Genomic DNA, 14,465 nt, shown 5'->3' with positions numbered 1-14,465 from the left:
CTTCTACAGCTTTTTTTTGTTTCATGTTGATAACTGCAGAATGAGTTAAGTCAGTATCCTTCTGTGAACTCGATCTGATCAAGTCAATATCTTTTTAATATCCTGGAATTGTACATAATAGAGAACACCTTTGATCTTCAAATTTATTATAGCATATTTAAAACATGAAATGCTCCTAGACTGCACTATAGTGCACCCTGGGACAAAGAGCGACGCGTTTCGAGCGCACAAATGATCTTTGATAAACGCAAGGAGCTGGAACATCAAGTTTTCTCTGTTTATGTACGTCCCATCAGGACGGAGTTCCGTGCACCATTGAAGTATCAGTGAGCTGTTTTTTTTTTTTTTTTGTTTTTTTTTTAATAAAATTTTTTTTTTTTTGTTGTTCATTCACAGTGTTTTCCTCTTTGAGCCTCGGATTGCTGCCTGAGCGGTCGGCTACCCTCATGGTCTATGATGATTACGTGCAGATAGTCTCAGGATTTCAAGGTGAGTTCAGCGCGTGGAATTGTGCCAGTAAAAAAATAGACCAACACAAATGTGATCGTTTGATTCATCATTCTGTGAGATCACTCCCCTAGTCAGACATGGTAGAACAAGTGTCTAAAACAGAACAGTAATAATGGATACAGTGCCAGTCATGGGTCTTGTTTTTTTTTTCTCTGCAAATTGCACCAGAATTTTGATATTTTTTATTTGACTACTTTACCCCCAACTCTGCAACTTGCGCAACACTGCTGCGCACGCACACAGCTCTGCTGCACACACACAGCTACACAGCTCTGCAGTATGCACAAATAAAAAAAAAAAACCAGGGCGCATCCACTGTGTAAAACCTTTAAACCACAATTGTAATGGTGAGGCAAGGAGAGACTCGCCTGATAGGGTTGTGAAACTTCGGTCACAACTAGAGTTGAGCGATACCGTCCGATACTTCAAAGGATCGGAATGGATCGGCCGATCTTAAAAAAAAAAAAAAAAAAGTATCGGTATCGCCGATTCCGATACCGGAAGTCCCATTCAAGTCTATGGGACTTCCGGTATCGGAATAAGAAAAACCCTGTACAGGGTACCCTGTACCCTGTTTTTGCCTTGTACAGCCTCTCTGGGGTCTGTACGGGCCTTTCGAGGGGCTGTGCCGGCCTGCCAGGGGGTCTGTGCAGGCTCCGGTGGGCTGTGCCGGCCTGCCGGGGGGCTGTGCCGGCCTGCCGGGGGGCTGTGCAGGCTCCGGTGGGCTGTGCCGGCCTGCCGGGGGGCTGTGCAGGCTCCGGGGGGCTGTGCCGGCCTGCCGGGGGGGCTGTGCAGGCTTCGGGGTTCTGTGCAGGCATCGTCCGATGGGACTACAAGTCCCATCGGGCGATGCCTGCTACCATGACAGTGATTGACACATTAGCCAATGATGGGACAGTAGTAGTCCCATCATCCGGCTAATGTGTTGAATGTAAAAAAAAAAAATTACATGCTACATACATACTACATATACATACTACATACATACTACATATATACTACATGCTACATACATACAACATGCATACTACATATATACTACATGCAACATGCATACTATACATGCTACATTCATACTACATGCTACATACATGCTACATTCATACTACATATATACTACATGCAACATACATACAACATATATACTACATGCAACATACATACAACATATATACTACATGCATGCAACATGCATACTACATATATACTACATGTAACATACATACTACATATATACTACATGCATACTACATACATGCTACATACTACATGCATGCTACATGCATGCTACATACATACTACATGCATGCTACATACATACTACATGCATGCTACATACATACTACATACATACTACATGCTACATACATACTACATATATGCTACATGCATGCTACATGCATGCTACATGCATGCTACATGCATGCTACATGCATGCTACATGCTACATATATACTACATACATACTACATGCATGCTACATACATGCTACATACATACTACATGCATGCTACATACATGCTACATGCATGCTACATACATGCTACATGCATGCTACATACATGCTACATGCATGCTACATACATGCTACATGCATGCTACATACATGCTACATGCATGCTACATACATGCTACATGCATGCTACATACATGCTACATGCATGCTACATACATGCTACATACATGCTACATGCATGCTACATACATGCTACATGCATGCTACATACATGCTACATGCATGCTACATACATGCTACATGCATGCTACATACATACTACATGCATGCTACATACATACTACATGCATGCTACATACATACTACATGCATGCTACATACATACTACATGCATGCTACATACATACTACATGCATGCTACATACATACTACATGCATGCTACATACATACTACATGCATGCTACATACATACTACATGCATGCTACATACATACTACATGCATGCTACATACATACTACATGCATGCTACATACATACTACATGCATGCTACATACATACTACATGCATGCTACATACATACTACATGCATGCTACATACATACTACATGCATGCTACATACATACTACATGCATGCTACATACATACTACATGCATGCTACATACATACTACATGCATGCTACATACATACTACATGCATGCTACATACATGCTACATGCATGCTACATACATGCTACATGCATGCTACATACATGCTACATGCATGCTACATACATGCTACATGCATGCTACATACATAGACATACAGTACATATAACATAGAGTAACATACTTACCAATACTTGTCACATTGTTCCCCGAAGCCATTGTCTTTTACGGAATAAATATTAACATAACAAACCACAAAAATACTCACCCATGATCCAAAGCAGTCCACGAGTGTGTCCCACGACGATCTTTGGTAGAGAACTGCAGCATCAGCTGATGCTGCCGTTCTCTACGGGCTGCAGGAATCCAATGACGGAAGGTAGGTATCCTTGTGTGGGAATTTCCCACGCAGCAATGGCATAAAGTGAGACTAGGGACTTTTTTTTTTTTAAGTGGCGGAGGAATACAGTGCGGAAGGATGCCTACCTTCCGTCATTGGATTCCTGCAGCCCGTAGAGAACGGCAGCATCAGCTGATGCTGCAGTTCTCTACCCAAGATCGTCGTGGGACACACTCGTGGACTGCTTCGGATCATGGGTGAGTATTTTTGTGGTTTGTTATGTTAATATTTATTCCGTAAAAGACAATGGCTTCGGGGAACAATGTGACAAGTATTGGTAAGTATGTTACTCTGTTATATGTACTGTATGTATTGTATGTAGCATGCATGTAGTATGTATGTAGTATATATGTGGTATGTATGTAGCATGTAGTATGTATGTAGCATGCATGTAGTATGTATGTAGTATATATGTGGTATGTATGTAGCTTGTAGTATGTATGTAGCATGCATGTAGTATGTATGTGGTATGTATGTAGCATGTATGTGGTATGTATGTAGCATGTAGCATGTATGTAGTATATATGTGGTATGTATGTAGCATGTAGTATGTAGCATGCATGTAGTATATATGTGTTATGTATGTAGCATGTAGTATGTATGTAGCATGTAGTATGTAGCATGCATGTAGTATGTATGTAGCATGTAGTATGTAGCATGCATGTAGTATATATGTAGTATGTGTGTAGCATGCATGTAGTATGTATGTAGCATGCATGTAGTATGTATGTAGCATGCATGTAGTATATATGTAGCATGTATGTAGTATGTATGTAGCATGCATGTAGTATATATGTAGTATGTATGTAGCATGCATGTAGTATATATGTAGTATGTATGTAGCATGTAGTATGTATGTAGCATGTAGTATATATGTGGTATGTATGTAGCATGTATGTAGCATGCATGTAGTATATATGTGGCATGTATGTAGCATGCATGTAGTATGTATGTAGTGTGTGCGTATGTATATGTGTATGTATGTGTGTGTGTGTATGTGTGTGTATATATATATATATATATATATATATATATATATATATATATATATATATATATATATATATATATATATATTAATTTTTTTTTTTTTTAACATTTAACACATTAGCCGGATGATGGGACTACTACTGTCCCATCATTGGCTAATGTGTCAATCACTGTCATGGTAGCAGGCATCGCCAGATGGGACTTGTAGTCCCATCGGACGATGCTTGCACAGACCCCCGAACATCAGCACAGCCCCCCCCGGCAGGCCGGTACAGACCCCCACAGGGTGCACAGACCCCGGGCAGTCCACACAGCCCCCCCGGCAGGCCGGCAGAGACCCCCGGAAGGCCCGAAATGTCGGCGCATCATGATGCGCACACACCGCGCATCATGATGACGTCATTTCGGCTGTTAATCAACTTTGAACTTCCGATTCCGATGCCGACTTCCGATATTGAAAAAATATTGGAAGTCGGTATCGGAATTCCGATACAGCAAGTATCGGCCGATACCCGATACTTGCGGTATCGGAATGCTCAACACTAGTCACAACACCTACAAACGCATGAAACAGCTGCTGCAGTCTGCACAGGGTCCAAGGACTTGTAATTAAGGATGGCTATAAGGTGCAATGATACACTGCGCTGCTGTACATATAATTCAAGGAGCTTTATTGGTGCCTACACGTTTCCTGAGCTGTCCCAGCTCACTTCATCAGGGCATGATACAAGCATGCAATGCAGGAGTTTATATACAATCCAAAGTGGAAAAAAAGGGGGCAGGACAAGTAACTGCCACATCAGCGAGGCAATAGTATAAAACACATTAAAATAATTGTATTTTTATAGAATATATTAAAACCGCATATAATAAGAATATATACTCAAGAACAGCAAAAAAAAAAAAAAAAAATATATATATATATATATATATATATATATATATATATATATATATATATATATATATATATATATATTTCTTTTGAAATGGACACGGGGGATCACGGGGTCAAATAAAAAGGTAGTTAGAACCATCCTCAAGGAGTCTAGAACCGAGTTCCAAAGTTAAGTGTATGGTGTTTTAATCCACATGACTGGTGACTAGTGAGGAATAGGGTATGATTTTTCGGATCAATGTTGACTACCTTTTTATTTGACCCCGTGATCCCCCCCCCCCCCCCGTGTCTTTCAAAAGAATTATAATTTTTTTTTATCGGTCGTCCATGACAGCACCACCTGAGAGAGGGGATCCGCCCTTTAGGAACAGGAAACTTACAGATACAAAAAGGGTGGCACCTCTCCCACGCATCAGTTGGTTTCCTGTTCCTAGAGGACAGGACTCCCTACAGATCGTCCGTCATGGATTCCCAGGCCGGCTGACCGACCCAGGTAGCGGGGGGGTCTCCTACCTCGGTCAGTGCGGGGTCCCTGGAAGCGCCACGGTGGGGCCAGGTAGGTCACCACAGCAGTGGACGGAGCAGGTGGAGCAGAGGGTCCGGTGGACACCGCCTCCAGAGCGCCAGCACCGGGTACGTATGCCCCGGGCGCTCCTGGTGCGCTCCCCCGGGTCCGGTCCTCCCGGTCGACGTCGGCGGTCATGGCGGCACGCGCGGGGCTGGGAGGCATTCCGGGCGGGGGGCGCCGTACCGGCTCCTTCGCGCGCGCTCCCGCAAAGCTCTGGTGAGCAGCGGAAGTGACGCGGCGGAAGGGGCGGAGCCGGGAACGCCGAAACCGGAAGTCGGGTGCCGGCCGGTTCCGATGCGCGCCGCGGGTGCACGCCTGTCCGGGGGTCACGGGCGGCGGCTTCGGGAAGGTGGGGGGGGGGGGCGGAGCATGGGGGGGAGGTCACGGGAGAATCCCGGGTGGGTGGTGCCATGGCCAGATCCCTGCTGACCCGGACACCAAGAGGCCATATAAGGCAGGTGGGGACGCTGCTGGGGTGCTTCCGAAGGGCCCAGCGATGGATACGACGGAAGCCCCCATAGACCAGCAGGACGAGGCGCAGGAGCGCCCGCAGAAACAGGCCACAACAAAACCACATACGAGTGGCCAGCAAAAGAAACAGACGAACAAGCAACCAAAGCCGCGGAAGTTCCTCCAGACTAAAGGATCCCCCTGCCTCCCTCCGTGATCCGGTACCTGCTTCAACTGCATGGGTAAGAGATCTCCGTGAATGTACCCTGATGCAGTGTTCCCTTATGTCTTTTCGCAGGGGAAGAAAGCTACGGGAAAACAGAAGCACAGGGAATGTGCCCTCTGTAGTTGCCCCCTACCAGATGGCCACCCTGAAAAGTTATGTCAGCCATGCATACGACAGACGGTAGGGGTTGATAGAGACAGGGAGTCCAGGGGTAGATTGTCAGGCCCTTATACTCTCCCCCGTTTACGCAGGTAGCGGAAGAGACACCTGACTTCAATTCAAGCCTGAGGGAGATAATCAGGTCGGAGATGAAAGTCTTATCTCAAGGGGAACCGTCTAGAAGAAGAGAGGCTAGTGTTTCAGGCTCGGAGGCCTCAGTCACCCCTAGGAAAGGCGATAACTCCTCGGCCTCCTCGTCGTCTTCCTCGGATGAAGACTCTAGCCGGTTCTGCTTCCCCTTAGATCAAATGGACAGACTAGTGAAGGCAATAAGGTCCACCATGGTGGTAGCGGACACAAAACGGGAACTCTCAGCACAGGACATAATGTTCGGGGGTCTAGACCCCAGAAAACGCAGGGCTTTTCCATTAAATGATAAAGTCCAGAGCCTGATAGACAGAGAATGGAAAAGACCTGAAAAAAGGGGCACCATGCCACCAGCTTTCAAGCGAAGATACCCCTTTGATGACCCAGTAGTAAGCAGATGGGATAAGGCCCTGAAACTAGACGCAGCAGTAGCCAAAGCGTCCAAAAAATCCTCCATACCCTTTGACGATATGGCCTCCATGAAAGATCCGCTAGATAAAAAAGCAGATTCTTTTCTAAAAGGAACATGGGAAATGTCAGCAGGCGCACTAAGACCAGCGATAGCTGCCACCTGTACAGCCAGATCCATGATGGTCTGGCTAGATCAACTGGATTCCGAGCTAAAAGACGGAACCTCAAGAGCATGCATTCGAAAAAATCTGCCGATCATCCAGAATGCCGCTGCGTTTTTAGCCGATGCTTCAGCAGACTCTGCAAGGATGGCGGCTAGAGCCGCGGGTCTATCTAATGCAGCGCGGAGATCGCTCTGGTTAAAGTGCTGGCCGGGAGATATTCAGGCCCGGTCCCGTCTCTGTTCCATTCCTTGCGAGGGGGAGTATCTATTCGGCCCCATCCTGGACGAATTATTAGAAAAAGCTGGGGATGACAAAAAGAAATTTCCCAGTCTGCCGAATCCTTCTGCGCTCCCTATCACACCCTACCGCCCCCCCCCTAGGTAAGCTGAATAATTCGGACTCTGTTTGCATGGTCAGGATTGGCTCAGTATTTGCTCAGGATTTGACACAGGTAAAATCTGCACAAAATCTGCACCAAATCTGCATCAGAGGTCAGTGGCAGGTCACCTGCGTTTTTGATGCGATTTTCACATGCGTTTTTGATGCGTCTTTTTTTTCATGCGGATTTGTATGCATTTTTTGTAAGCTAAATAAAGATATTTATCAAAAAAAAAGATTTGTGATGTAATTTCTGGTCCAACCTCCTCTTTAACATTTGTCCATCCCACACTCCATTACACAGAGACAGATGGATAGATATGGGATAGAATGAATGGGATAGAAGGAAATATCTATAGATAGATGTATCTAGCCTGAGATATATCTATGGATATATGTATCTTTCTATCTATCTGGCTATTAAAATGGCACCCCCCCAAAAAAAGAAAAAAAAAAAAAAAAAAAAATGTGGGGTCCCCCTATATTTTATAGCCAGAAAGGCTATGACAGCTGTGGGCTGACATTCATAGCCTAGAGAGGGTCCATGGATATTGGACCCCCCTGGCTACAAACACCAGCTCTCACCTGCCCCAGAAATGGCGCATCTCTAAGCCCCTCTCTTCCCACTGCCATGTAGCGGTGGCATATGGGGTAATAAGGGGTTAATGTCACCTTTGATTGTAAGGTGACATTAAGCCCGGTTAATAATGGAGAGGCGTCAAGATACCTATCCATTATTAATCCTATAGTTAAAGGGTTAAAAAAGACACAGCCAGAAAAAAGTATTTTAATGAAATAAAACACTACACAGTTTTCCATATTTTTATTGCACGCCCAAATCCAAGCGAAGCCATCGATCACCTGGGAAAAAAAAAATAAAATAACAAACCAACACAAATGCTCCCTTTTCCGATGTAGTCTATTTAATCACGAGTGTCCCACGACGAGTCCAGCTCTGCTACATCCGGATTCATGACATCCAGATATAGTAGAGCTTGTAGATGACCACCGGAGATCTCCGGCGATCATCTACACTGTAGTTCTCACGGTCAGCTGACCGTGAGAATTGGCTTAGTGACCGGAGAGAACCCCCCCGGGTCACGTGCACGGCAGTTCTCGCGATAACACGGCAGTTCCCATGATATGCTAAGTTATCGCGAGAACTACAGTGGATGCAGACTTCCGGCGGCAGGACAGGTAAGAACTTTATTTTAATTAGTAGACATGCGTAGTAAGCTGCGTTTAGTCACATGCATAATCATTAGATGTGGTTTTACCACATCTAATGATTTTCTATGGGAAATTTACGGTGCGGCGACGCAGTATTTCACAGACTTATCTAAATGTTGAGCAAACTTAAAACGCGTTTGAACATGCTTTTTGTTCAGTGATGGAGTCTTCATGGTGAGTGTGCATACAGGCCATAGAGCTTGAGTGCATTACTTATGGTTTTCTTTGAAACAATTGTACCTGCTGATTTCAGGTCTTTTTGTAGCCATCCACAGTTGATCCTTGGCTCTTGGACAACGTTGCTGATAATTCTTTTCACTCCTCTGTCTGAAATCTTGAGGGGAGCACATGATCGTGACCGATTTAAGGTGAAATGGTGATCTTTCCACTTCCGGGTTATGGCCCAACAGTGCTCACTGGAACCATCAGTAGTTTAGAAATTCTTCTGTAACGAATGCCATGAATGTTTTGCAACAATAAGGTTGTGAAGGTCTTGAGACAGCTCACTGGTTTTAACCATTATGAAATGTTTCTCGTGTGGCACTTCGGTAATGCGACACCTTTTTTACAGTCCATCAGTTGAACCAGCTGATATTTATTATTTTTCACTAAGTGGCAGGATTGCTTTCTAATTGCTGGTGTCAGGACTTTCCATGGTTTCTTGCACTTTTGTCTTCACATGTTCAATACTTTTTTCTTGTGTAATTTCTCATTATTGCACATAACTTATGGACTTCTATGGTTTGATATCTTTGCCTGTGTTGATTGGATGTGTTACCGACATCTGGTGAGAATTTCATGTCAATGGCACTTCTAGAAATATATTTACTTAGAAAATTGACATGTTAAATACTTATTTCACCCGCTGTTTGTATACATATGCATATACACACTCTAGCTATATATTTTACTTGTATAGCGCCATCATATACCACAGTGCTTCTACATACAATCTAAAGGGATTATTCAGCGCCATTCATTTTCCACATTAACAGGAAGTGTGATATTACGACCCCACACATCTGCTGAGACATGTACATGATCAGCAAGCTTCGTATACGTGTTTTATTCTAATGAACAGGACACGTGAATGATTCCCGTCGATCATCTTGGCAGGGGTGTGGGATCATAGCGTTATCAGCACCGCTTGCCCCTGATGTAGCGCTGAATAACCCCTATAAGGTGCTTCAAGAGCGAGAGGTGCTACTTGGTTGTGATCGCTCAATTTTAGTGCCAAAATGACTGATGCCTTTTAGCATCCCTTTAAGATTTTATTTCATCCAAATGATGGCAATGACCTCCTGTTTATTTTTATTCATTTCTAAATGACTCTACACAAGTGGAAGCCACGGATTTAAGAACCCTCCTGGTGCATTTTAGGGTGCCCTGTTATTACAGGCCGTGTCACATACGAGGAGGGTAGAGTTGGCCGTCGCACCTATGCCCTTAAGCCCATTTTGCCGGCCTAGATTTTGCACTAGTGCCCAGGAGCTACAAATTTACGTCTCTGATCCTCGATATAAAACCGTATGTGCCGTCGGCCGCACGCACCCCTGTGGGGGCCCTTTTATGGCTGTGTACAAAGCAGAGCTGTAATACATTCCCTTATATGAGGCCTTCATTAGTCCCTCATTTGCTTAAGTGTTAATGATTTCTCGCACACTGCGAATCGGTTACCTCTAAACAGCTTGAAGGCGATGAGGAGCGGTCCTAATGAGGAGTCGGCAGCATGGCTGATGTATGACTCCTCGCACCACAGGAGCTCTCCTCTCATCTCAGACCTTTATGGATCCCATTTCAATTTCGACCTAAAACTTGTATATTTCATAAATCCACAGGAGGGGTTTGAAATGTTAATAGGAGAAACCAAATTCTGTTTCCACAAATAAATAGATTACAGGAGGCCAATCTAAGGATGTGTCATCAGAAAATGACCTGTTTAACCGGTGTTTGGCAAGTGGTTTTTTGTTTTTTTTTCAGTTTTTGATAAGGGTTTTCGATTTTTCAGTGCTATCATATCACTATATAAAAACCCTACACAAATCTTTCCATTTTAACTCTGGCTACTAGGTTTTATGTTGGATTCATACTTTTCTTCTGTACAGAAGACTTTCCAGCAATGTCATTATTATAACAGACAGGATTACAAAGACTGATAACACCTCTATATACAGTAGATAACACAGGATCCACCATTCACAATAGGTGATGTCACAGCTCACCTCCTCCTCCTGATTACCTCTATATACAGTAGATAAGGCCTGTTTCACACTTCCGTTTTTGTGTCCGCCAAACGGATCCGTTTCCGTTTTTTTGACGGAAACTGATGCAAACGGATCCGTTTTTAAAAAAACGGATCCGTTTTTTTGATGGATCCGCGGTAACCGTAATGGAAGTCTATGGGACAAAAAAACGGATCCTGCAAAAAATGGCGGATCCGTTTTTTTACGGAAAACAACGGATTTTGACGCATTTGAAAAAACGGAAGTGTGAAACAGGCCTTACACAGGATCCACCATTCACAATAGGTGATGTCACAGCTCACCTCCTCCTGTACAATGACTGATAACACTTCTATATAATGTAGATAACACAGGATTCACAATAAGTGATGTCACAGCTCACCTCCTCTTCCTCCTGTACAAGGACAGATACTATCTCCATGTAAAGTAAATAACACACAATCCACCATTCACCATAGGTGATATCACAGCTCACCCTTACTCTCTTCCTGTACAATGGCTGATAATCCCTCTATATACAGTAGACCGTAGGTGATGTCACAGCCGCACCCTCCATTAATGACCTCTGCCCTGCTTAGAGCATTCTCAGTTCATACTTCTATACAAATAGGCTATGAGTCAATCTGTTGCTGCCATTATCCACGTGAAGATCAAGCCTCACATTAGACCTAGCAGCCAGTTTGAAAATTGCAAGATTTTCCCTTCACCCATGACAGCACACCTTAGAGAGGGATCCACCCCGCCAGGACAGGAACCTACTGAGATATAAGGGGCAGCACCTCTCCCCCGCTTCAGTTGGGTTCCTGTCCTGGAGGGAATCCCACTGTCAGCGGTGCCTGTCATGGGTAAAGGTCCCAGGCTCGTCCTGGCGCGTGAAGAACAGGGTGCCTTACCTGTAGCGCCGGCCGTCGGGTCCTGGAAGCACAGTCCCCGGTGATCCATGGGGCTCCGGGTTCGTGTGGGCGTGCGTGGCGGCTCCACCACGCCTCCCTCCCCCCCGCACATGCCCGCGGTCTCGCTCCCCCAGAGCACCTAGCGAGGGAGAGCCGCGGGCGTCTTCCGGCCGCTGACTTCAGCGGCGCAAGGGATCATGGTCTCGCCGGCTGACGTGAGCTAGGCGACGGTGTCATGGCGCCGGGTGCGACGCCGGCTTTTCCGAAGCGATCGGCCGGCGGTCGCAGGGGGGAGGGGAGAAGACACCAACCAGGATGGATCCGGTATATTTAAACAGGATGAGCGGCATAGCGGGCGGACAAACATGGAGTCAGAGCAGGAGCGATCGCCGTCTCCACCAACTCTGCCTCCCTCGCAGCCCTCCGGCAGCAAGCATGGAAGCCGTTCAAGCAGCAGTTGCCCCAACCACAGGTCGGGGGACTCCTCAAAATCCAGAAAGCACAGATCACGTGCTCCGACGCAGCCTCCGAGTCCGGTACCCTTGATTTACGGGTGGTGAGTGATCTTCGTGAATGCTAGCAATCTGTTAATAGGGGTTCCCTGTTGTATGTTTAACCCCGTAGGAAAAGCCTAAGAAAGCGGGGACCAAGAAGAACAATAGGGATTGTGCCATATGTAAAAGCCCCCTAGCAAGAGACTGGCAGAAAGACCTCTGCGCCAGTTGCATCCAGCGTACCATGGCAGAAGAAGCGCCTAGTTTCGCAACCAACCTTATATCGGCCATTAGGTCAGAGATGGAAGGTTCAATTAAGGCTTTGTTGAAAAAAGGGAAAAAGAGTAGGAAGAATCCCCCTAGTTCCACGTCAGGCTCCTCCTCGGCCTTATCTCAGACCGAACACCCATCCTCCTCATACTCCTCAAACAGTGACATGGGTGGTAAGCCATGTTTTCCAGTAGAAGACATGGGTGCTCTCCTCAAGGCCATCAGGGCAACGATGGGCCTACAGGAAGAAAAAACGGCTAAATCCCTGGAGGATGTCATGTTTGGGGGATTACAAGAGAGGAAAAAAACGGACCTTTCCAGTTAATGAAAAGGTCAAAGCACTTATTGAGAGAGAATGGAGGAAACCCGAGAGATCAGGGGCTCTTCCCTCCTCCTCTAAGAGACGGTACCCCTTTGAGCACAAGGACGCAGAAATATGGGACAAGGTCCCAAAGATTGACGCAGCGGTGTCCAGGTCTTCCAAAAAATCGGTTCTGCCCTTGGAAGACTCAGGGCTTCTTAGGGATCCGCTAGACAAAGCAGATTCCTATTTAAGGCATGCATGGGAAGGAACAACAGGAGGATTGAAGCCGGCAATAGCGGGCACCTGCACCGCACGTTGCCTAATGATTTGGCTGCAGCAGTTAGCGAGACTAGCGTCAAAAGTCCCAAGAGAAAAAATATTGGCAGATATGTATCTTCTGCATGGGGCAGCAGCTTTTTTGGCAGACACCTCGGCGGACTCTGAGGCTGACAGCTAGGGTGGCAGGATTATCAAATGCCGCCAGACGCGCGTTGTGGCTTAAAGGCTGTCCAGGTGACCTACAGTCTAAAGCTAAACTGCGCTCTCCCCTGCGATGGTCGTTTTTTATTCGGGAAAAATTTAGATATCTTGGAGAAAGCAAGCGATAGAGAGGCTTTCCCAGATTCCCGGCAGATCAGAGAAGGCCGCCAGTTTGTCGTTACCCCTATCAGGAAAGCGATCGAAGATCAGCTGGCCTTAGAAGCAGAAATCCTGAACCTGGTAGACAAGCAGGTCGTTTCCGAAGTCCCGAACATACAGACGGGAACGGGGTTCTATTCCCCCCTTTTTTTGATTTAAAAAAAAAAACCAGATCAGTCGTTCAGGACAATCATAAACCTCAGAAGCCTCAATCGGTGGATTAAAAAATCGGACCTTTGAGATGGAATCTGTAGCTACAGCCATAAAACTGCTACATCAAGATTGTTTTATGGCCGTAGTGGATTTAAAGGATGCATACTATCACATCCCCATCCACCCAGGTTATCAAAAATACTTGAGTAGCTCTCTATATCCAGGGCGTGCTCAGGCATTTTCAATTCAGGGCTCTTCAATTTGGCATATCTATAGCCCCGAGGGTCTTTACCAAAGTCGTAGCGGAGGTGACAGCCTTCCTCTGAATTCACGATACAGTCATAATACCCTATTTGGACGATTTCCTAATAGTGGGCAGCTCAGAAGACCACTGTACGGCACAGTTGAGCCGGGTGACCGACACCCTACAGGAACTAGGGTGGATGATAAATTTAAAAAAATCGAGACTACAGCCCCTAAGAAAACAGACCTTTCTAGGATTTATCCTGGATTCAGAGCAGCAAGCTTGTCTGCTACCGGATACCAAGATAGAAAAGGTGGAGAAAGTGACCTTGGCTGCCTGAGACAACCTCATATGACATTGAGAAACGCGATGTCTCTACTAGGTACCCTGGCGTCCTGTATTCCGGCGATCAAGTGGGCTCAATTTCTTACCCGAAAGCTTCAGGGGGAGATTCTGTCAGCACAAAGATCGCTAAGAGGGCGTTTAGAAGGACGACTGGAGCTTTCCTTAGAGGTCAGAGACTCTCTCAACTGGTGGCTAGACAGGACAAACTTGGTTTCAGGAATGCCATGGGACAGACAGACAAC

At 45.6% G+C, this 14,465-nt stretch overlaps 1 protein-coding gene across 1 annotated transcript in view; it reads left to right on the top strand.

The window, feature by feature from the left end:
- The window catches only part of FAM171A1 (family with sequence similarity 171 member A1), a 120,917-nt gene that overhangs the window by 50,637 nt on the left and 55,815 nt on the right, over window positions 1-14,465 (top strand). Inside the window, exon 3 of the mRNA XM_073581927.1 lies at window positions 397-489. Within this exon, the coding sequence (XP_073438028.1) occupies window positions 397-489 (93 nt within the window). The remainder of the gene's footprint in view (window positions 1-396; window positions 490-14,465) is intronic.

This window comes from Dendrobates tinctorius, unplaced genomic scaffold, assembly GCF_039654945.1.
Source record: "Dendrobates tinctorius isolate UK_male_01 unplaced genomic scaffold, ASM3965494v1 ptg000070l, whole genome shotgun sequence".
NCBI classification, from domain to species: Eukaryota; Metazoa; Chordata; class Amphibia; order Anura; family Dendrobatidae; genus Dendrobates; species Dendrobates tinctorius.
This window is presented reverse-complemented; position numbering and strand designations above follow the sequence as displayed.